Below are 16968 nucleotides of genomic sequence, written 5' to 3'. Positions count from 1 at the left end.
TACAAGATCAAACGGTGTCCTCGTACCCGCAGCCACGACTGGACTGAGTGTCCCTACGCTCACCGCGGCGAGAAAGCCACACGCCGTGATCCTCGGCGTCACACTTACTGCGCAGTCGCATGCCCGGCTTTCAGAAACGGAGCATGCCACCGTGGGGACTCATGCGAATTCGCACACGGTGTATTCGAGTACTGGCTCCACCCGGCGCGTTACAGAACACGCGCTTGCAACGCCGGGAACTTGTGTCAAAGGAAAGTGTGTTTCTTCGCACACGCGCCGGAGCAGCTTCGGCAGTCAGAGGGTAAGCACAGGTGCAGGTACGCTTACAGGCCAGTGAGGGCTAGAGGCGGAAACAGTAATGGGGTGGCGATGAGATTGGACGGTGAGGATTACGACACGTCACGAACTCCGGAGAAAAGCGGGAAAAGTGGTTTAGATAGTAACGAGGAGAAGGTGTTGTTGAAGTGTTGGAGTCGGATGAGCATTGTGGATGATCATTATGAGCCGTCTGATTTGGATTTCGATTTGAATTTCCATTTGGATTGGATCTCAGAGCTGGTCGATTAGATTGTGAAACTAAAGGGAGAGAGAGAGAAGAAGAAACCGATAAATAAAGTGGATTTTAACAAAATCCACAAGATCAAGATTCAAGATGAGAGATCTTGTCATGTATATGGTAAATTGAATTGTAATGATTTCTTGCAATGTCGTAAAAAGAGTTATTTCACTGATCATGTAATTGTAAGCTGATTCTTGATCTTATTTGAAGTCTATCACTCTATCAGTTTCGAGATAATTACAATGTTTTTTTTTAATATAATTAAACCGAAGTTTGAGAAGAAAACAGAGTTTATGAGCTAAGTTTGTATCAGTCACCACTCACCAGTCATGCAACCGTTACACAAATATAATAGTTGTCAGTTAGTATATCATAAAATCGTTGACCCGGAAAAAAGCAATTTAGTTGACAACATATACGAGTCTCTCTATATATGNACCCGGCGCGTTACAGAACACGCGCTTGCAACGCCGGGAACTTGTGTCAAAGGAAAGTGTGTTTCTTCGCACACGCGCCGGAGCAGCTTCGGCAGTCAGAGGGTAAGCACAGGTGCAGGTACGCTTACAGGCCAGTGAGGGCTAGAGGCGGAAACAGTAATGGGGTGGCGATGAGATTGGACGGTGAGGATTACGACACGTCACGAACTCCGGAGAAAAGCGGGAAAAGTGGTTTAGATAGTAACGAGGAGAAGGTGTTGTTGAAGTGTTGGAGTCGGATGAGCATTGTGGATGATCATTATGAGCCGTCTGATTTGGATTTCGATTTGAATTTCCATTTGGATTGGATCTCAGAGCTGGTCGATTAGATTGTGAAACTAAAGGGAGAGAGAGAGAAGAAGAAACCGATAAATAAAGTGGATTTTAACAAAATCCACAAGATCAAGATTCAAGATGAGAGATCTTGTCATGTATATGGTAAATTGAATTGTAATGATTTCTTGCAATGTCGTAAAAAGAGTTATTTCACTGATCATGTAATTGTAAGCTGATTCTTGATCTTATTTGAAGTCTATCACTCTATCAGTTTCGAGATAATTACAATGTTTTTTTTTAATATAATTAAACCGAAGTTTGAGAAGAAAACAGAGTTTATGAGCTAAGTTTGTATCAGTCACCACTCACCAGTCATGCAACCGTTACACAAATATAATAGTTGTCAGTTAGTATATCATAAAATCGTTGACCCGGAAAAAAGCAATTTAGTTGACAACATATACGAGTCTCTCTATATATGGGAGCAAAACCATGTTTTATGGTCTATTGACGTTACTAATATATAAAGAAATTTTTGGGAAAAGAAATTCAACGGTTCAAGCGAAGAACCTTGGCTATGAATCTATGATACATCTTACTAATTATCTTCTTTTTTTTTTATTACAAATTCAATAATCAATTTTCTTGGGTAGAAATATAAACTTAAATTTATCGGGCCTGAATTGTTTTGGGTGAAGGGCGGTCTGATATGTTAGTCCAAAATTATCACTCGTAACACACTTGTACATATATATATACACATTATTTTGTTTTGTAGCCAAGCTGCTTCGTTAAACCCAAAAGAAATAAAGAATTACAACATACATATAGAACGTCAATACAAGCCTCATTTCTTTTGTGTGTCAATAACGTATTCATGATTTCTTCCAAAGAAGTTTATATTCTTTGTTCATTACCTGCTGTAGTACTCTACCAGCGTCCGTATAATTAAATAACGAAAGCAAAATCTACTACAAATCGTTAAATCCTTTCAGGACAGATGCAATTAAGCGTTACCGCATTATACCCTAAAAATAAACATTACATAAAATAAAACGTTTTAGAAAGCTTTTGTTTCCTTTTTTAAGTTTCGAGTCATAAAATTATGAATTAGTGAACACTGCACAGTATATATCATGCTACATGCTGTAACAACTTAACCAATTTCTATTACCATGTAGGTGATGTACTTCCAGCCGCAGGTGCCGCTGCTCCACTTGCGGGATTACTTCCACCCAAAAGGTATACCTTTTAACTATGCTGGGATGTTTCCAGAGAATGGTTTTCCGAATGTTCCAGAAAATGTTTTTCCTCCCCAAGATCCTCCATATCCACCATAAATTGGCAATTTGAGTTGGACTGAAGGAGTTGAAGAAGTTCCTTCCGCACTCGGCTTTACTCCCATCCTACGCCTACATATATACTCACAAGTGCGTAAATATGTCAAAGGTTAATTATTATTAAAAAAAATATATACCACTAAGATACATATATATACGACCATCGTTTAGTGTGGATTCGAAATATTTATATCTAATAATGACATCCATAGTCTTGGCAAGAGGTTGATGATACATGTATATAAAGAACTAGTATAGCATAAATCTCTGGGTGACTCCAAGGTTATTTTTTTAAAAAAATTACTTAATAAGCCACCTGATGAGAGCAACAGCCATAGCTCCTAAGGTACCACCGGCCGTGAACCCCGGAGTTAAGACAGCAGTGGCTATCGTGGCTGGTACAAGAATCGGACTGAATATGATGAAAAGCGGTGTGGTTGCGGTTAATGCCGCCGGCTGAACTAGCGAGTGTTAGACTTGCCAAACTTAAGAAGACTATAGATGCCACGGCAGCGATAACCACCTGAAAAACCTCCAACAATGGGATGAGAAAAGAAAACATTATTGTGATAAATGTTAAATTTGGATGACTGAGATTTGTTTTGGTGGAGTCCTTCTCCTTCGGCTCATACTTTATTATCGGATGGTTGTTAGGGGTCTTTTACATGCAAAAATTTAGAGATCTACAACACGTCACATTTGCATTCTTTTTCTTCTCCTTTTTTTTTTGGTCATGCATTTTGGACCTTCTTTTCTTTAAAAGCTCAAACATTAATTGTCGTGTTGCAATTCATGTTTACGGTCGGATCGGAACATCCTAAAACAGGTGCTTGGAAAGATAATCCACGGAGGCAAGATTTTGCTATGCTTGCAGTAAATCTAGATTCGGCTCAATGAAATTGTCATATGGTGAATTTTTTAAAAAATCTCGTAAAAACAAAATAATATATATATACACATTAATACATACTATATGTGAGATGAATTTCAAGATTCTTGTGAGGTTGTCCGATCCAAGTAGGGCAGTTGGATAATACAAATAAAAATTTCTCGAACCAAATATGTATGGTTCAACTAGTTATGGATGTGTGCTGTTTTAGGTCTAATAGACCCAAATTCGAGTCCTATATATACTCTTCTTATATGTACTATTTTTGGAGAGAGCGGACAGAAAAATTGGTCTTGGAACTTAAGAAACAGTGAATATATCCAAAGTGTGAAAATTTCTAGCTATAAAACAAAGCAGTGGAAATTTTTGGTCATTTATAGGGGTGTCAATCGGGCTGGTCCGGCCCAACCCTGTCCGAAACTCGTAAAACCCGCATATGTTTGATTTCGGCCTGGTCCGACTCGAAATATTTCTAAGCTTATATATCAAAGCCCGAGCCCTGTTTAACAGGGCTAAAGGGCTTTTTGGGCTTATCTTACAGATCAAATATTCAAACTTATAAGCCTTAAAAAGCAGGGTTTAAAGGTGCACTATAAAACAAATCAATCAAAATTTTAATAATTCATCTATATTCACTATAACCAACTTAGTTTAAAAGAAAAAAATTTAAAAATAAATAAAATTTATACTTTAACCAAATAAAACAATATATAATTTATATAAAATATCATAGATAAAATTTTTAAAAGTATTAAGTAAGGTTATTAAGTAAATATGAACATTAGAATTAGAGTTTTAAACTTAATTTACAATAAATCATTAATCAAATATAGCAATCAAACAAAAATGTTAACAAAAAAATACAAATATATTAGTTAAAGCGCTTTTCGGGCTGGTCCGACCCCAATCGGGCTAAGCCCGAAAAACTCTATAGTCCGAACGGGCTGAGCCCGAAAGGCCCAATTTTATTTGAACACGTATATTTAAGCCCAAACATGGTATTTTTCAGGGTCAGGTCGGGCTAGCCTACGGGCTTTGGTCATAATTGACATGTCTACTCATTTATAACAAGCCCAAACTGCTTTTGTCATTTGAAATTTTTTCTGAATCAGAAATGTAAAATCTATTTCAACATAGAAAGTAACCAATCAAGTCTCCTCTCCTTCGGTTATCAGCCATGACTTCTTTCAATTTATATTCGTTTAACTATAATAAAATGCTTCCTTATAACTAATTAACTGAAGCAAACTCTACAACAGATCTTCAAATACTTTCAAGAAAGAAAGGTATAAAGCTAGCGTTCCCACATTATTATTATTATTTTTAAAATAAACATTGTATTATAGTATTTCTTTTTATCTTTATAATCAGATTCAACATTACATTTAACATAAAACGTTTTAGGAAGCCTTTCATAAAAATCTTGAATTAATGCACAGTCTTCTGCTTAATGTTGGAACACCAATGTCCTTTACTCCTCCTCCACGAAGCTGCCTTGACCTCCGGACATACCTCCACTTCCGTGTTTACCTCCGTATTTACTTTTGAGCTTACCTCCGTATTTACTTTTGAGCTTACCTCCGTATTTACTTTTGAGCTTATCTCCGTATTTACTTCTGAGCTTACCTCCGTGTTTACTTCCTCCACCTTCGTGTTTACTTCCTCCACTTCCGGACATACTTCCTTCACTTCCGGACATACTTTGGCCTTCACTTCCAGACATACTTCCTTCACTTCCGGACATACTTCCTCCACTTCCGGACATACCTTTTTTACTACTCTTACCTAGACCTTTAGATTTATGTCCTCCACTTTTAGATTTACGTCCGGACATACTACCTTCAGACATACTACCTCCGGACATACTTCCTTCACTTCCGGACATACCTTCTTTCTTTTCGAATTTACCCCCTAGACCTCCGGATTTAAGTTTTCCACTCTTAGATTTACCTCCTCCACTTCCGGACATACCTTCACTTCCGGACGACATACCTCCGGACATACCTTTTTTACTTTTTGATTTACCCTTTTTACCTCCAAGTTTACGTTCTTTACCTTTAGATTTACTTCCTCGACCACCGGACATACCTTCATCAGACGACGATGACGAACCTCCTTCACTTCCGGACATACCTCCTTTGCTTCCAGATTTACCTTTCCCACCCCCGAATTTACCTAACCCTGGGATATTTTTGCACCAAGCTGGCAGCTTAAACCCACCTTTAGACTTAGACTTTGATTTTGTTTTTGAATTTGACTCTGACTTTGAGATCAGAGTTTTATCTCCTTCTCCCGAAGTCGGTGGAAGTCCGGCTGGAGGTGGATTATTTTTCGCCCTTACTCCCAACCTACGCCTACATCACACAAACACGTTTGCATATATTATATATACGTCAGAGATTTGTTAAGAAAACAAATGATGTACAATATATTAATTTTTTAATTACGTTGACAACTTTTACAAATGATGTTTCAAAAAAGGGAAAACATGTTGTGACAAACTATATAACTTACTGAGTTTTCTTATGTATATGAATAAATATATTAGTATATATAAATCTCGAGTAATTCCAATATAATTTGTTTAATCAGGATCTTACTTAATGAGCCACATGATGAGACCAATTGCTGTCGCTCCAAAGGAGGCACCGGCCGTAAACCCTGTGCTTAAGACAGCCGTCGCTAACGTAGCGGGTACGAGAACGGGACTGAATATGATGAAAAGCGGTGTGCTTACGACTAATGCCACGGCAGAACCGGCGAGGGTTACACAGGCGAAGCCTAAGAAGACTACGGAGGCAACAGAAGCAATAATGATCTTAATAACCTCCAACAATGGCATGAGAAAAGAGAACATATTGAGAAAAGAAAACTTTCTTCCCTCTCTCTCTGACAGAGACTGAGATGATGATGATGGGTTTTGTGGCAGAGACAGAAAAGGAAACTTTCTGCCCTCTCTCATTGACAGAGACTGAGCTGACGATGGGTTTTGATTAAGTTGTTCGCTCATCTTTTCTGATCGGATTGTTGTGTTTTGGTGATGAGAAGAGAGAGGGCTTTTATGAAGGAGTTGTGTGGTTTACTACGTGCACGGTACACATCCATGCTCCATGCAAAACGATTGGAGTGAATGGAGTCCTACGCTACGTCACGTCACTTTTTTTTCTTTTTTTTTAGTCTCTCTTTTCTCTGTGTTTGTGCGCGCGTTGGGGTTGTCATGTTTCAAAAGAAAAGATGCTGTCATGTTTTTTAGGCCTTTTTAAAAATTTATTCTTTCTTGGAAAAAAAACTAAGCTATTTTCTTTCATTCTATTGCTTAATGAAATATCAAAGCGTGAAGAAAGTTTGTTGTTGTTACTTTGAGCCATCTACGTATATGCAATAAATGAGTTAAATGATACATTTTGGTACTTGATGAATTTTGATTTATTATTATTTAATTAAAATTGATTGTTGGTGGAAACTGGCAATTGGTGAAACGATTTAGTACTATCTTTGTTTTTTTAACGCTAATTTAGAAGAATACACAACAGAAGTTTTGCTTAAAATCTGTTTTGAAAATAATGTATGATAGTTTTCCCCGAAGACAGTTAGGGATTATATTGTTTATTTTCTAACTTATCAACTCACAGCCTTTTTTTTTGAGAAAAATTCAACTGAGCATGGATACGGAATTAAGGAATCATCCCTTATCTTCACCCTCTCCAAATCCAATAACCGTGAACGAGATCATCCCAGGAAGATGATCATTACACTAAAAAGACTCTGTTCAACAAAATTATGATATGTCTATGGGTTAGAAATTATTGATTCCATTGTACCGAAAAGGGATTGGGTTTGGTTAACGCTAACCAGATTCAATTTTTTCTTCTAAAGTTGGTCCAATTTATCTTGAAGGTTGTATAATAATGTATTTCAAAAAAGCTTTAAAGGTATTACAAACAGTTTAAAGAAATCAGAGAAACAATAATAGCAGGTTCATTTAAGAACAATAATTTCAATCTCTGCTAGGTTTCCCTTTTTTTTCTTTTTTTTTTTTTTTAATTCAGGTAACGGTGACACAGCAATTTCAATGTCTCATGACTGAATCATTCACATAGATATATATACAATTGCTTTGATTAACTTGGATCCAGTCTCATTCATGTATGTTAGTACCGAAGAATTATTTCATTTAAAAAAATTTATAATGAAAAATGCGTGCAGTGTTTTATAGTACACATTAATACAAATGATATTTGAGACATGTAATTAATAGGATAGCTACATTAGGTTTAATTTATGAAACCCAAATAATTAAGTTTCAATTTGTTACATATCATCCTTACAAACAAGTCCGCGGTTTCTTTTCAGTCCCTCCCCCAGGTTTACCACCCGAAGCTCCTCTTGGTTTATCTCCCTTCGCTCCAACGGGTTTACTCCCCTGCATTTCCCCAGGTTTATTCCCTTTTGCTCCTCCAAGCTTATCCCCTTTGGTTCCTCCGAGCTTATCCCCCTTGGCTCCTCCGAGCTTATCCCCCTTGGCTCCAACGGATTTACTCTCCTGCATTTCCCCGGGTTTATTCCCTTTTGCTCCTCCAAGCTTATCCCCCTTGGCTCCTCTGAGCTTATCCCCCTTGGCTCCAACGGGTTTATCCCCTTTCAATCCTCCGGGTTTATCCCCCTTCGCTGCGCTGTGTGTATCCCCGGGAGCTCCTCCGAGCTTATCTCCCTTGGCTCCTCCGTGTTTGTCTCCCTTCGCTCCACCGTGTTTATCCCCAGGCGCTCCTCCGAGCTTATCCCCCTTCGTTCCTCCGGGTTTATTCCCCGACGCTCCTCCGGATTTCTTCCCCAACGCTCCTCCAGATTTCTTCCACGATGCTCCTCCCGACGTTCCTCCTGATGCTCCATCCGGCGCTCCCCCTGCAATACCTCCTGGTGGTTTATCTCCTGACGTTGCTCCCGGTATATCTGCTTTGGTTGGGGCTCCCTTAGGAGGTGGATTGTTCTTTGGTTTTACTCCAATCCTATATCTACATCACACACACAAACACAGCAGGTGTATATATATCAAACTATTTAGAATCTCTGTGCAGGTTCGTTGTAGATTAATATGCCTTATAAAACTTTTGAGTATACAAGGACGTATACTACTTGTGAAAAAAAATAAGAGATTCTCAAAAATAGCATCAAACTAAAACTTGTTTTAGTGTTATTTTAGAGTACTTAAAAATAATAATATATAAGCATGAATCTCAAGAATTTTCGATAGGGTTTCTTTAAATTTTGAAGAAAATATAATAGTAAATTAAATGATTTAAATTTTTTACTTAAATAGCCAAAATACGAGAGCAAATGCCGTCACTACGAGGGCGGCAGCTCCCACAACCCCGCCTACTACGAGAGTAGTGGTTATAGTGGCTGGTACAAGAATCGGACTGAAGATGACAAAAAGGGGTGTGGCTATGATTAGTCCTACGACTGAGCCGCCGAGGCTTATACCAGCGAACACTAAGAAGACTACAGATCCTATGGCAGCGATAACCACCTGAAAAAGCTGTACAACTGGTATGAGAAACGAGAGCATTTTGTGAATTACGTTTGATCTCTATGGTTGCTAGCTACTCTAATCGGATGGTTGTGGAAAGATAGAGGGCTTTATTATGACAAGAGTTGTGGGGGTGTACGTGCACGGTACAGTACACATGCACGCTCCATGCAAAACGATGGAAATCAATAGGGCCTTACGACACGCCAAATTTGCTTCTACTTCTTGTGTGGTGTCACGTATTTTTCTAGAGGACTTTTCTATATACTTAAAGTATGATAATATAAAATAAATTAAATTAGAGGAGTACTTTTCTATATATTTGCTCACGTCCATTGTTTAAAGAAAATCAAAGCCTAATTACAAGCAATATGATCCGAAAAATGGCAATAACCTTTGAGTATGTGAGTAGAGTTGTCCGTGGCAGCAACTTGCTCAGTTCTCACATCACTCGATAAACTTAGTCACAGTTTACATTTTGTACACTTTATATAATTATATTTATTATGTATCACTTGACTAAACATTTTTCTTTAGTTCTCGTATTATTTTTTCTTAGTGGATCTAAAAATCAAATAATCTTCTGGGTATTAAAAAAAAAACTCAAATGTTGTCTTTGATTTGAATTATTATATGAAATATCAAAGCTTAATTTGTAGTTTTGTGTAAATAGCTGCTTTCCTTTTATATTAGCCCAAATTCTTCTTTTTTCTTTTTCACTTTTTGCCTTAAAGATGTTTTCTTATTCCAAAATAAAAATGGTTTTTGTTATTAGCTATATAGCCCATATGATGATATGCATGCAGTGACAATGACATGATTAAGAAGATAATCCGCAGTGACATTTAATAGTTGTGAAGACTTTAAGAACTTTATTTTATAGGTTTTAGTTTTTTTTTTCTTTTTTTGCAAGTACACTTTAACAGTCTTAATTAAAAGCCTTTTCCAAAAATTTCTCATTTATTAGTAGTATTATGACCCCTGCATAACCGGTGATATATCTCAATACATTATTTTATTTGTACTCGAAAATATACCGGTGATTCGGTTAGTGCTTTGGTTAGCTTGCATCACATCCCAAAATTCGTATATGACAATCTCACAATGATATTACTCCATGAAAAAAACAAGAAAATGAGTACATTTATTATACTTTTTGTAACATTCGATATACATCAATGGAATGATACTGGAGATATCCGGGGGTAACTAGTATTTTATTACAGAGAGGATGGGTAAATTTTTATTTTATTTATGGGACCCCAGTAGTTAAGTCTGATCAAGTTCCTCCATTACGGACTAGACGGTGGCGTCAATCCTGGAGTTTTTGGCGGATCCTTCCCTGTACGTTTCCTACACACAGTTATATACTTCTGATTACTAAAAATTCGTTGACTCGTTGTACAAAATAAAGTTTTTTTTTGGTTTTTTTAATCGTCAAAAGAACGAATCGAACATGATCAGGTTTGAACCAAAGTGTTCCCAAACTAAAACCGAACTTGAAAAGAATGATAGAGTTTAGTAAGGTTATACATTTTTAATACCAATAACTACATCAAATATAACCGAATGTTCACCCCTTGAAATGTATATTATATGTACGTATATTCATATGTACTTATATACAAACTAAATGTATATTATATATATATATATATATATATATATATATATATATAACTAAATTCCATGAAGATAAATATGCCTAAAACTACATATGAATATAAGTAAAACAAAATGCGCGAGTGGTTTTCAATAGTTTACTTGTAGAGCCACATAAGGATGGAGATAGCCGTGGCACCAAAGGATCCGGAGGCCGTGAAACCTGAAGCTAGCAATGTAGTGGCTATAGTCGCTGGCACGAGAACCGGACTGAAAATGACAAAAAGCGGTGTGCTTATGACAAATGCGACCACTGAGCCGCCGAGGGTTATACCGGCGAATGTCAAAAGAGCTAGTGCACACCCGGCGGCGAAAACCGCCTGAACAATCTCAAACATCTTTGGGATGATCAAATTAAACGGCTGGGATTTCTCTCTGATCGAATGATTTGTGATTCGGTGGTGGGAAGAAGTGAGGTTTTATCAATAGAACTAGTGGAAGTCTACGTGAACGCTACGCTTCACATTCATTCTCCATGCAAAACGATCTGAATGAAAAATGGAAAATATGTTACGTCACGTCATAATTTGTCTCCTTTTTTTTAATGTGGATTGTCACGGTTTTTGGCCTTTTCCTTGTTTTGATTTTGGAGATATATATGTTATGATCTTGATTTCGTATCCCTAACTTTTTTTTTTAACTAGAGAATAATACAGACATAAATTTGGGGTTTTAAGAACTACAAATTACAAAATTCGTGACAATTACATTTTTTCTAAGAAAATTTGTAACGAAAAAAATCCTTTAACAATGGTAATTAACAAGAATCAGAGTTCCATAAAAGGGAAAATATTGAATACCGTAACAAATTTTCAACTATTAGTATGATGGGTCTTTCCCAATCCCAATAGTAACAGAAACAAATGTTATTATTGGAATAAGTTGACCCAAAAAAAACAATGTTATTGGAAACAATTTGTTACCGATTTTTTTTATTTTTTTTAATATATATCGTAAATCAGAAAGATGTAAAAAAAGATAAGCTTGGAACGAATATTTCGTTTGAGCTAATTATGGCTCTATTTTAGCACGGCTTTGACCATACACAATAACTGATTACATGACTAAATTTTGTAACTGATTCGATTTAAATTAAATGGTAGAATGATATAATATATGTTAAAGGCTTATTATTAGCATGGAGTCCCAGCCAGGGACTAATTTGGTCGGTTCAACCTGTAACTGTAAGCAGTGGTTAGTAATGGTCACTGCTTAGACTGTTTTAATAAATAATTTCGATTTTGCCCTTGACGGAGCAGTAACAACGACAACGGATCGCTGGTTAGACTATCTCGAAATATTCATCTAAATTTAAAATCATATATAAACCTCGTTTAAAAAATACTACTATAACAATAAACATGAATACATTTGTTATTGTTTCTGTATAGCACAGCATACATTAATTAATAGAATGACATTTGAGAAATTTAATTTCATCAGCACGTAATTAATATTTAGCAACAAAAAAAGTGGATAAATTGTAATTTGTTTATGGAATTTCAGTATCATCCTTTGTTTATGTCCTTGACTTATTTTTTCGGTTTAGCTGCCGGCTTAGCTGCTGGTTTAGCTGCTGGTTTTGCTGCTTCACCTCCTGCAGCTCCACCTGCTGCTGGGGCAGCTGCAGCTCCTCCACCAGCCGGTGTCAATCCTGGAATTTTTGGCGGCTCTTTACCCGTCAGTTGCCTAGACACAAAAACAAAGCCTGGTTATAAAAAGTTGTGGTAACGTAGCTTTCATACTTACGGCTCAAAGCTGTTCGCCATCAAGCAACTTTAATATCTGTACGAGACTTTGTTGATATATCAATATATCATACATATAAACATTTACAGCAATGCTAAAGAAAAAAATGATACAAGTATATGGAATATGTAAAATTATGAAACTAAAGTTCGATAATCGTTTATGACGTAAGTAACTTCTTCCAAATATAATCAAACTAACAATTTTAAGTATCTTTAGAACCATTGCACTACTAATTATCAACTACTTGTTCAAACGGAGTATTAATAAAGATTAGATAAATGTTTTATTCCGTCAAAAACAAATTCTTGAAATACAACCATTTTTATTCGGTCACTACTCTCACGTAATGTATAGTTGGAACTTATATATGTATAATAAAATAGTAAATCAGATATTAATCTTCACCAAGATAACCGGATACATTACATTAGCGTCGGAATAAAATTTTAAAATCTTGTGCATGTGCGCTAATAAAAATGAATGTTTAGTGGGTTAGTGTTAATTACTTGTAGAGCCACAAGATGATGGTGAGAGCGTCACACCGGAGCTACCTCCGGCCATTAAACCCGAAGCAAGAATAGTTGTGGTAATACCCGCGGGTACGAGAACCGGGCTGAATAGGAGGAACAGCGGCATGGAGGCGACGAATGCCACGGCTGTGCCGGTTAGAGATAGACCGGCCAGTAACAAGAGGAATATTGCGGCTTGTGTTGCTAACATAGCCGTCATAACACCCTTAAGCGTCGGCCTTTGGGATCGTACTACTATTTTCTCGCGTTTTTTCTTGCCGAACAACAATTTGAGGAAAACCATTGTCGCTTGATAGGATGATGATTGTGGGATTTCACGAATTTGGAGAGTGGTTTTTAATGAGAAGAGAGAGTGATGTGGTCTACGTGCACGGCACGTGCTTACCCATGCGAAACGATGCGGGTGAATGTGTTAAGCTCTACGTCACGTCAATGCCTCTCTTTTTGGTTTGTCACATTTTCTTGGCCTCTTTTTTTTTTTTTTTTTTATTTTATAAATCTTCTCTGTTTTCTTGTAAGATAGTAGTAGGTACTTTGATTAGTTTAGTTTTTTTTTTTAAATCTAAATGAAGATTTTTTTTTCTGCTAAAAGATGAATATTATATAATCAAAGTCAATTTTGATTCCGTTAGAGTATATTGTTCGTTTAATTCAGTTAGATTTAATATGATGTGGTTTTTACAAGAGTTATTTCGGTTGTGTTTTATCTTACATGTGCTAAATTTCGATATAATAAAATAAGGACTAAGTTTCATTGAATGTTCTTATCAATTAAAAGGCTAATTAATTGTGTTAAAAAAAGTGGTGAAACTGTGTATCCGTATGGTAATACGATTCTAAACGATCTTGTACCAAATGATTTGATTTTGGGGTTTGGATAGGGGAGGGAATAACTCGAGTGGTCTCAAACAGGGCGATCAGAATCTTCAATAGACCAATATGATAACTTTCGACATCCGATAATTTGGATGTGGTAAGATGTTAAAAAAGATTCACATAATAAGATATTTGAGACTAGTTTCATCAACACGAACAAAGGTTGATTCAATAGATTTATTTTTCGATATTTTCCAATGATTATATATTTAACTTTTCCATATTATCCCTTACATCTGTTTTTTTTTTCTTTTCATTTTTTCGGTTTAGCTTTAGATGCGGGTTTAGCTGTCGGTTTAGATGCCACTTTTGTTGTCGTATTAGCTGCTGGTTTTGCTGCTGATTTACTTGCTGATTTTGCTGCCGGTTTAACTGGTGGTTTTGTTGTCGGTTTAGGTTTAGGTTTAGCTTTAGCTTTAGCTTTTGATTTAGCTGTCGCTTTAGCTGATGGTTTTGTTGTTGGCTTAACTACTGGTTTTGTTGTTGCCTTATCTGTAGGTTTAGCTGATGGTTTTGTTGTTGACTTCAGTTTAGCTGATGGTTTTGTTGTCGACTTAGTTTTCGGTTTAGCTGCTGATTTTGCTGATGGTTTAGCTGCAGGTTTGACTGATGGTTTAACTGCCGGTTTAATTGATGGTTTAGATGCCGGTTTAAATGATGGTATAAATGATGGCGCTGGTGAAGCACCTCCAGTCGGTGCAGCTCCCCCTGATGCATCTCCAACAGGTGCAGCTCCTAATGATGCATCTCCAACCGGTGCGGCTCCACCCGATGCATTTGCAGCTGGTGCGGCTCCACCCGATGCATTTGCAGCTGGTGCGGCTCCAACCGATGCATCCCCAGCCGGTGTGGCTCCACCCGAGGCATCTCCGGTCAATGTGGCTCCACCCGATGCATCCCCAGTCAGTGGGGCTCCACTGGATGCATCTCCACCAAGTGCGCCTCCAACTGATGATGTATCTCCAGCTGGAGCAGCTCCAATCGATGCAGTTCCACCTGATCCATCTCCTCCCGATAAAGTTCCATCGGGTGTAGCTCCACCCGGTGTAGCACCACCCGGTACATCTCCACTTGGTGTAGCTCCAGTCGGTGCATCTCCACTTGGTATCAATCCTGGAATTTTTGGCGGGTCCTTCCCAGTAATTTTCCTACGCACAATTAGATATGAATGGACCGTTTTCATATTTTTACTAATTACAGCTCAAAATTGTTGGCCACCAAACAACTTTCTAATCTGTACTAGACGTTACGTTGATGCATACAAATATTTATGACAATGCACATAGATGAAAGCTCCAAATGGCAATATTTGAAAACAAATTAAAGTGGACGACATAAAACGAAAGTTCAATGATTGTGTTTTATATGAATATAATAAATTTGAAAAATCAGATATTAGTCATCAAAATAACCCCAAATGCTAGATCAGCGAGTAAAGAATTCGAAAATGAATTATTTTTTTTATATAAAGGAGAATTCGAAAATGTTGCATGCGCAATTAATAATAAAAAATGTTTTGAGGGTTAGTGTTAGTTACTTGTAGAGCCAAATTAAGATGGTGAGAACCGTCACACTTGAGGTGCCTCCAGCCATTAAACCTGAAGCAAGAACAGTGGCGGTAATACCCGCTGGCACGAGAACCGGGCTGAATACAAGGAATAGCGGCATGGAGGCTGCTAATGCCACGGCTGTGCCAACTAGGGATAGACCGGCCAGCAACAAGAGGAATACTGCGGCTGTGGTGGCAAAAAACGCTGTCAAAACACCCTTAATCGTCGGCTTTGGGGATCGTACTTTTTTGCGTTTTTTCTTGCCAAACAACATTTTTAATGGCCAGAGTATCATACTTGTTTTAACAGAATGGTTGTGAGATTTGAGATTTCATGAATTAAGAAGAGTGGATTTTATCTTATGAATAGAGGATGAATAGAGGTATGGTCTACGTGCACGCACTTGCTTACCCCATGCGTAACGATGCGAGTGACTATTGAACTCTACGTCACCTCAATGCATCTTCTTCTTCTTTTGTTTGGGTTGCCACATTTTTTGGGCCTCTATTCTTTTTTCCCGCTTTCTTGTAAACTAGTTGTGGGTATTTTGGTTAATTTTCGGATTCGGTTTGGGTAGGTTGGTTTGACTAGTTTATTTTTCGATAATATGTGATCTTGATTCTTGAATTATAAGTTGTACCGTAAGTCATTTTCATTCGGTTTCAGTAGAAATTCGTTTGATTTGGTTAGATTTTGGTGTGGTTTTGATAAATTTTTCTTTTCGGTTGAATCGTACATGCATGTGTTGAATTTCTATATTTATAAAATGGATTAGTATGGTTAGCTAATTGAACTATTAGTGTTGAGTGCTCTCAAACTTTGATAATTGGAATACAAAAGATTCCAACTTAGAAACAATGTAATTAATGTGCCTAATAGCAGTGTATTGCATGTAACTAGTGTAGGTTCTGTAGCTGTAGGTAGTATTAGTAGTATGTGCAAGTGGTCGATCAAAGAGTCACCTAATACAATTCAATTCATACTTTTCCCGGAATGATGCTGGTGGTTGAAATAGGACAGTCTCTTAATACCTGTTTGAGTTTCCCTCCTTTTTTTTTTGTTTTTTTTTTGTTAAAGGATATTCAAATTAAAATGAATAGGGAAATAAAAATGTTTACAGGGCTCAAGCCTAGGAATAAAACCCGAATAGAATAAAACTAGTTAGACCCATAGTTTAAAAGGAACCAAAATGAACCAAGCAGTGAACCGAACCAGTTAGAATCGGACCAGGAAAGAAACGGTTGGCATTAACCCTTCTTCACCCACCCAATAGTCTTCTTAGATTTCATCGATCTGCTTTGTCTTCTTCTTTGTTGAGAGAGATTAGGTTTAGCCACCAGTAAGGTCATGTATCACCTTGAAACCAAAGAGCTAGCAAATCAGACGAGAGAGCTGCGTTGGAGTCACAGAAACTGAGTGCCTTGTTCCTCACTACACGGTCGATCTGGCTTAAAAGTAGGTTTGCCGGTTTGAAGCTATTCCAATGAATCCGATGATTTCTTTCAGTCCAGAGAGAGTAGATCGTGGCCTG

At 37.3% G+C, this 16968-nt stretch overlaps 5 protein-coding genes and 2 pseudogenes across 5 annotated transcripts in view; 1 reads left to right on the top strand and 6 right to left on the bottom strand.

Annotated features, from left to right (window-relative positions):
- The window catches only part of LOC104708346 (zinc finger CCCH domain-containing protein 54), an 8758-nt gene extending 7165 nt beyond the window's left edge, over positions 1-1593 (top strand). Inside the window, exons 2-3 of the mRNA XM_010424895.2 lie at positions 7-201; positions 999-1593. Of these exons, the coding sequence (XP_010423197.1) occupies positions 7-201; positions 999-1364 (561 nt within the window). The 3' untranslated portion in view covers positions 1365-1593. The remainder of the gene's footprint in view (positions 1-6; positions 202-998) is intronic.
- LOC104708345 lies at positions 2191-3263 on the bottom strand (annotated as a pseudogene).
- On the bottom strand, positions 4759-6588 carry LOC104708344 (oleosin GRP-17-like). The gene is made up of 2 exons (XM_010424894.2): positions 6141-6588; positions 4759-5894 (listed from the first exon to the last, which is right to left on the bottom strand). Exons 1-2 carry the CDS (start codon positions 6548-6550, stop codon positions 5012-5014), a joined length of 1293 nt encoding a protein of 430 aa, XP_010423196.1. The 5' UTR covers positions 6551-6588; the 3' UTR covers positions 4759-5011.
- LOC104708342 (oleosin GRP-17-like) lies at positions 7672-9132 on the bottom strand. Its single transcript, XM_010424893.1, has 2 exons — positions 8850-9132; positions 7672-8552 (listed from the first exon to the last, which is right to left on the bottom strand). Exons 1-2 carry the CDS (start codon positions 9104-9106, stop codon positions 7865-7867), a joined length of 945 nt encoding a protein of 314 aa, XP_010423195.1. The 5' UTR covers positions 9107-9132; the 3' UTR covers positions 7672-7864.
- On the bottom strand, positions 10192-11140 carry LOC104708341 (oleosin-B1-like). Its single transcript, XM_010424892.2, has 2 exons — positions 10832-11140; positions 10192-10420 (listed from the first exon to the last, which is right to left on the bottom strand). The coding sequence occupies exons 1-2, from the start codon at positions 11065-11067 to the stop codon at positions 10360-10362; spliced, it is 297 nt and encodes a 98-aa protein (XP_010423194.1). The 5' UTR covers positions 11068-11140; the 3' UTR covers positions 10192-10359.
- Positions 12064-13304, bottom strand: LOC104708340 (annotated as a pseudogene).
- LOC104708339 (oleosin-B6-like) lies at positions 14037-15846 on the bottom strand. The gene is made up of 2 exons (XM_010424891.2): positions 15425-15846; positions 14037-15035 (listed from the first exon to the last, which is right to left on the bottom strand). The coding sequence occupies exons 1-2, from the start codon at positions 15730-15732 to the stop codon at positions 14141-14143; spliced, it is 1203 nt and encodes a 400-aa protein (XP_010423193.1). The 5' UTR covers positions 15733-15846; the 3' UTR covers positions 14037-14140.

Source organism: Camelina sativa, chromosome 8 (genome assembly GCF_000633955.1).
Source record: "Camelina sativa cultivar DH55 chromosome 8, Cs, whole genome shotgun sequence".
NCBI classification, from domain to species: domain Eukaryota; kingdom Viridiplantae; phylum Streptophyta; class Magnoliopsida; order Brassicales; family Brassicaceae; genus Camelina; species Camelina sativa.
This window is presented reverse-complemented; position numbering and strand designations above follow the sequence as displayed.

Coding starts and splice junctions, on each gene's coding strand:
- LOC104708342 (XM_010424893.1), bottom strand. CDS start 9,106: ATGCTCTCGTTTCTCATACCAGTTGTACAGCTTTTTCAGGTGGTTATC. Junction 8,553..8,849: donor CTCGTATTTTGGCTATTTAA/GTAAAAAATTTA, acceptor TGTGTGATGTAG/ATATAGGATTGGAGTAAAAC.
- LOC104708341 (XM_010424892.2), bottom strand. CDS start 11,067: ATGTTTGAGATTGTTCAGGCGGTTTTCGCCGCCGGGTGTGCACTAGCT. Junction 10,421..10,831: donor ATCCTTATGTGGCTCTACAA/GTAAACTATTGA, acceptor AACTGTGTGTAG/GAAACGTACAGGGAAGGATC.
- LOC104708344 (XM_010424894.2), bottom strand. CDS start 6,550: ATGAGCGAACAACTTAATCAAAACCCATCGTCAGCTCAGTCTCTGTCA. Junction 5,895..6,140: donor CTCATCATGTGGCTCATTAA/GTAAGATCCTGA, acceptor TGTGTGATGTAG/GCGTAGGTTGGGAGTAAGGG.
- LOC104708339 (XM_010424891.2), bottom strand. CDS start 15,732: ATGATACTCTGGCCATTAAAAATGTTGTTTGGCAAGAAAAAACGCAAA. Junction 15,036..15,424: donor ATCTTAATTTGGCTCTACAA/GTAACTAACACT, acceptor AATTGTGCGTAG/GAAAATTACTGGGAAGGACC.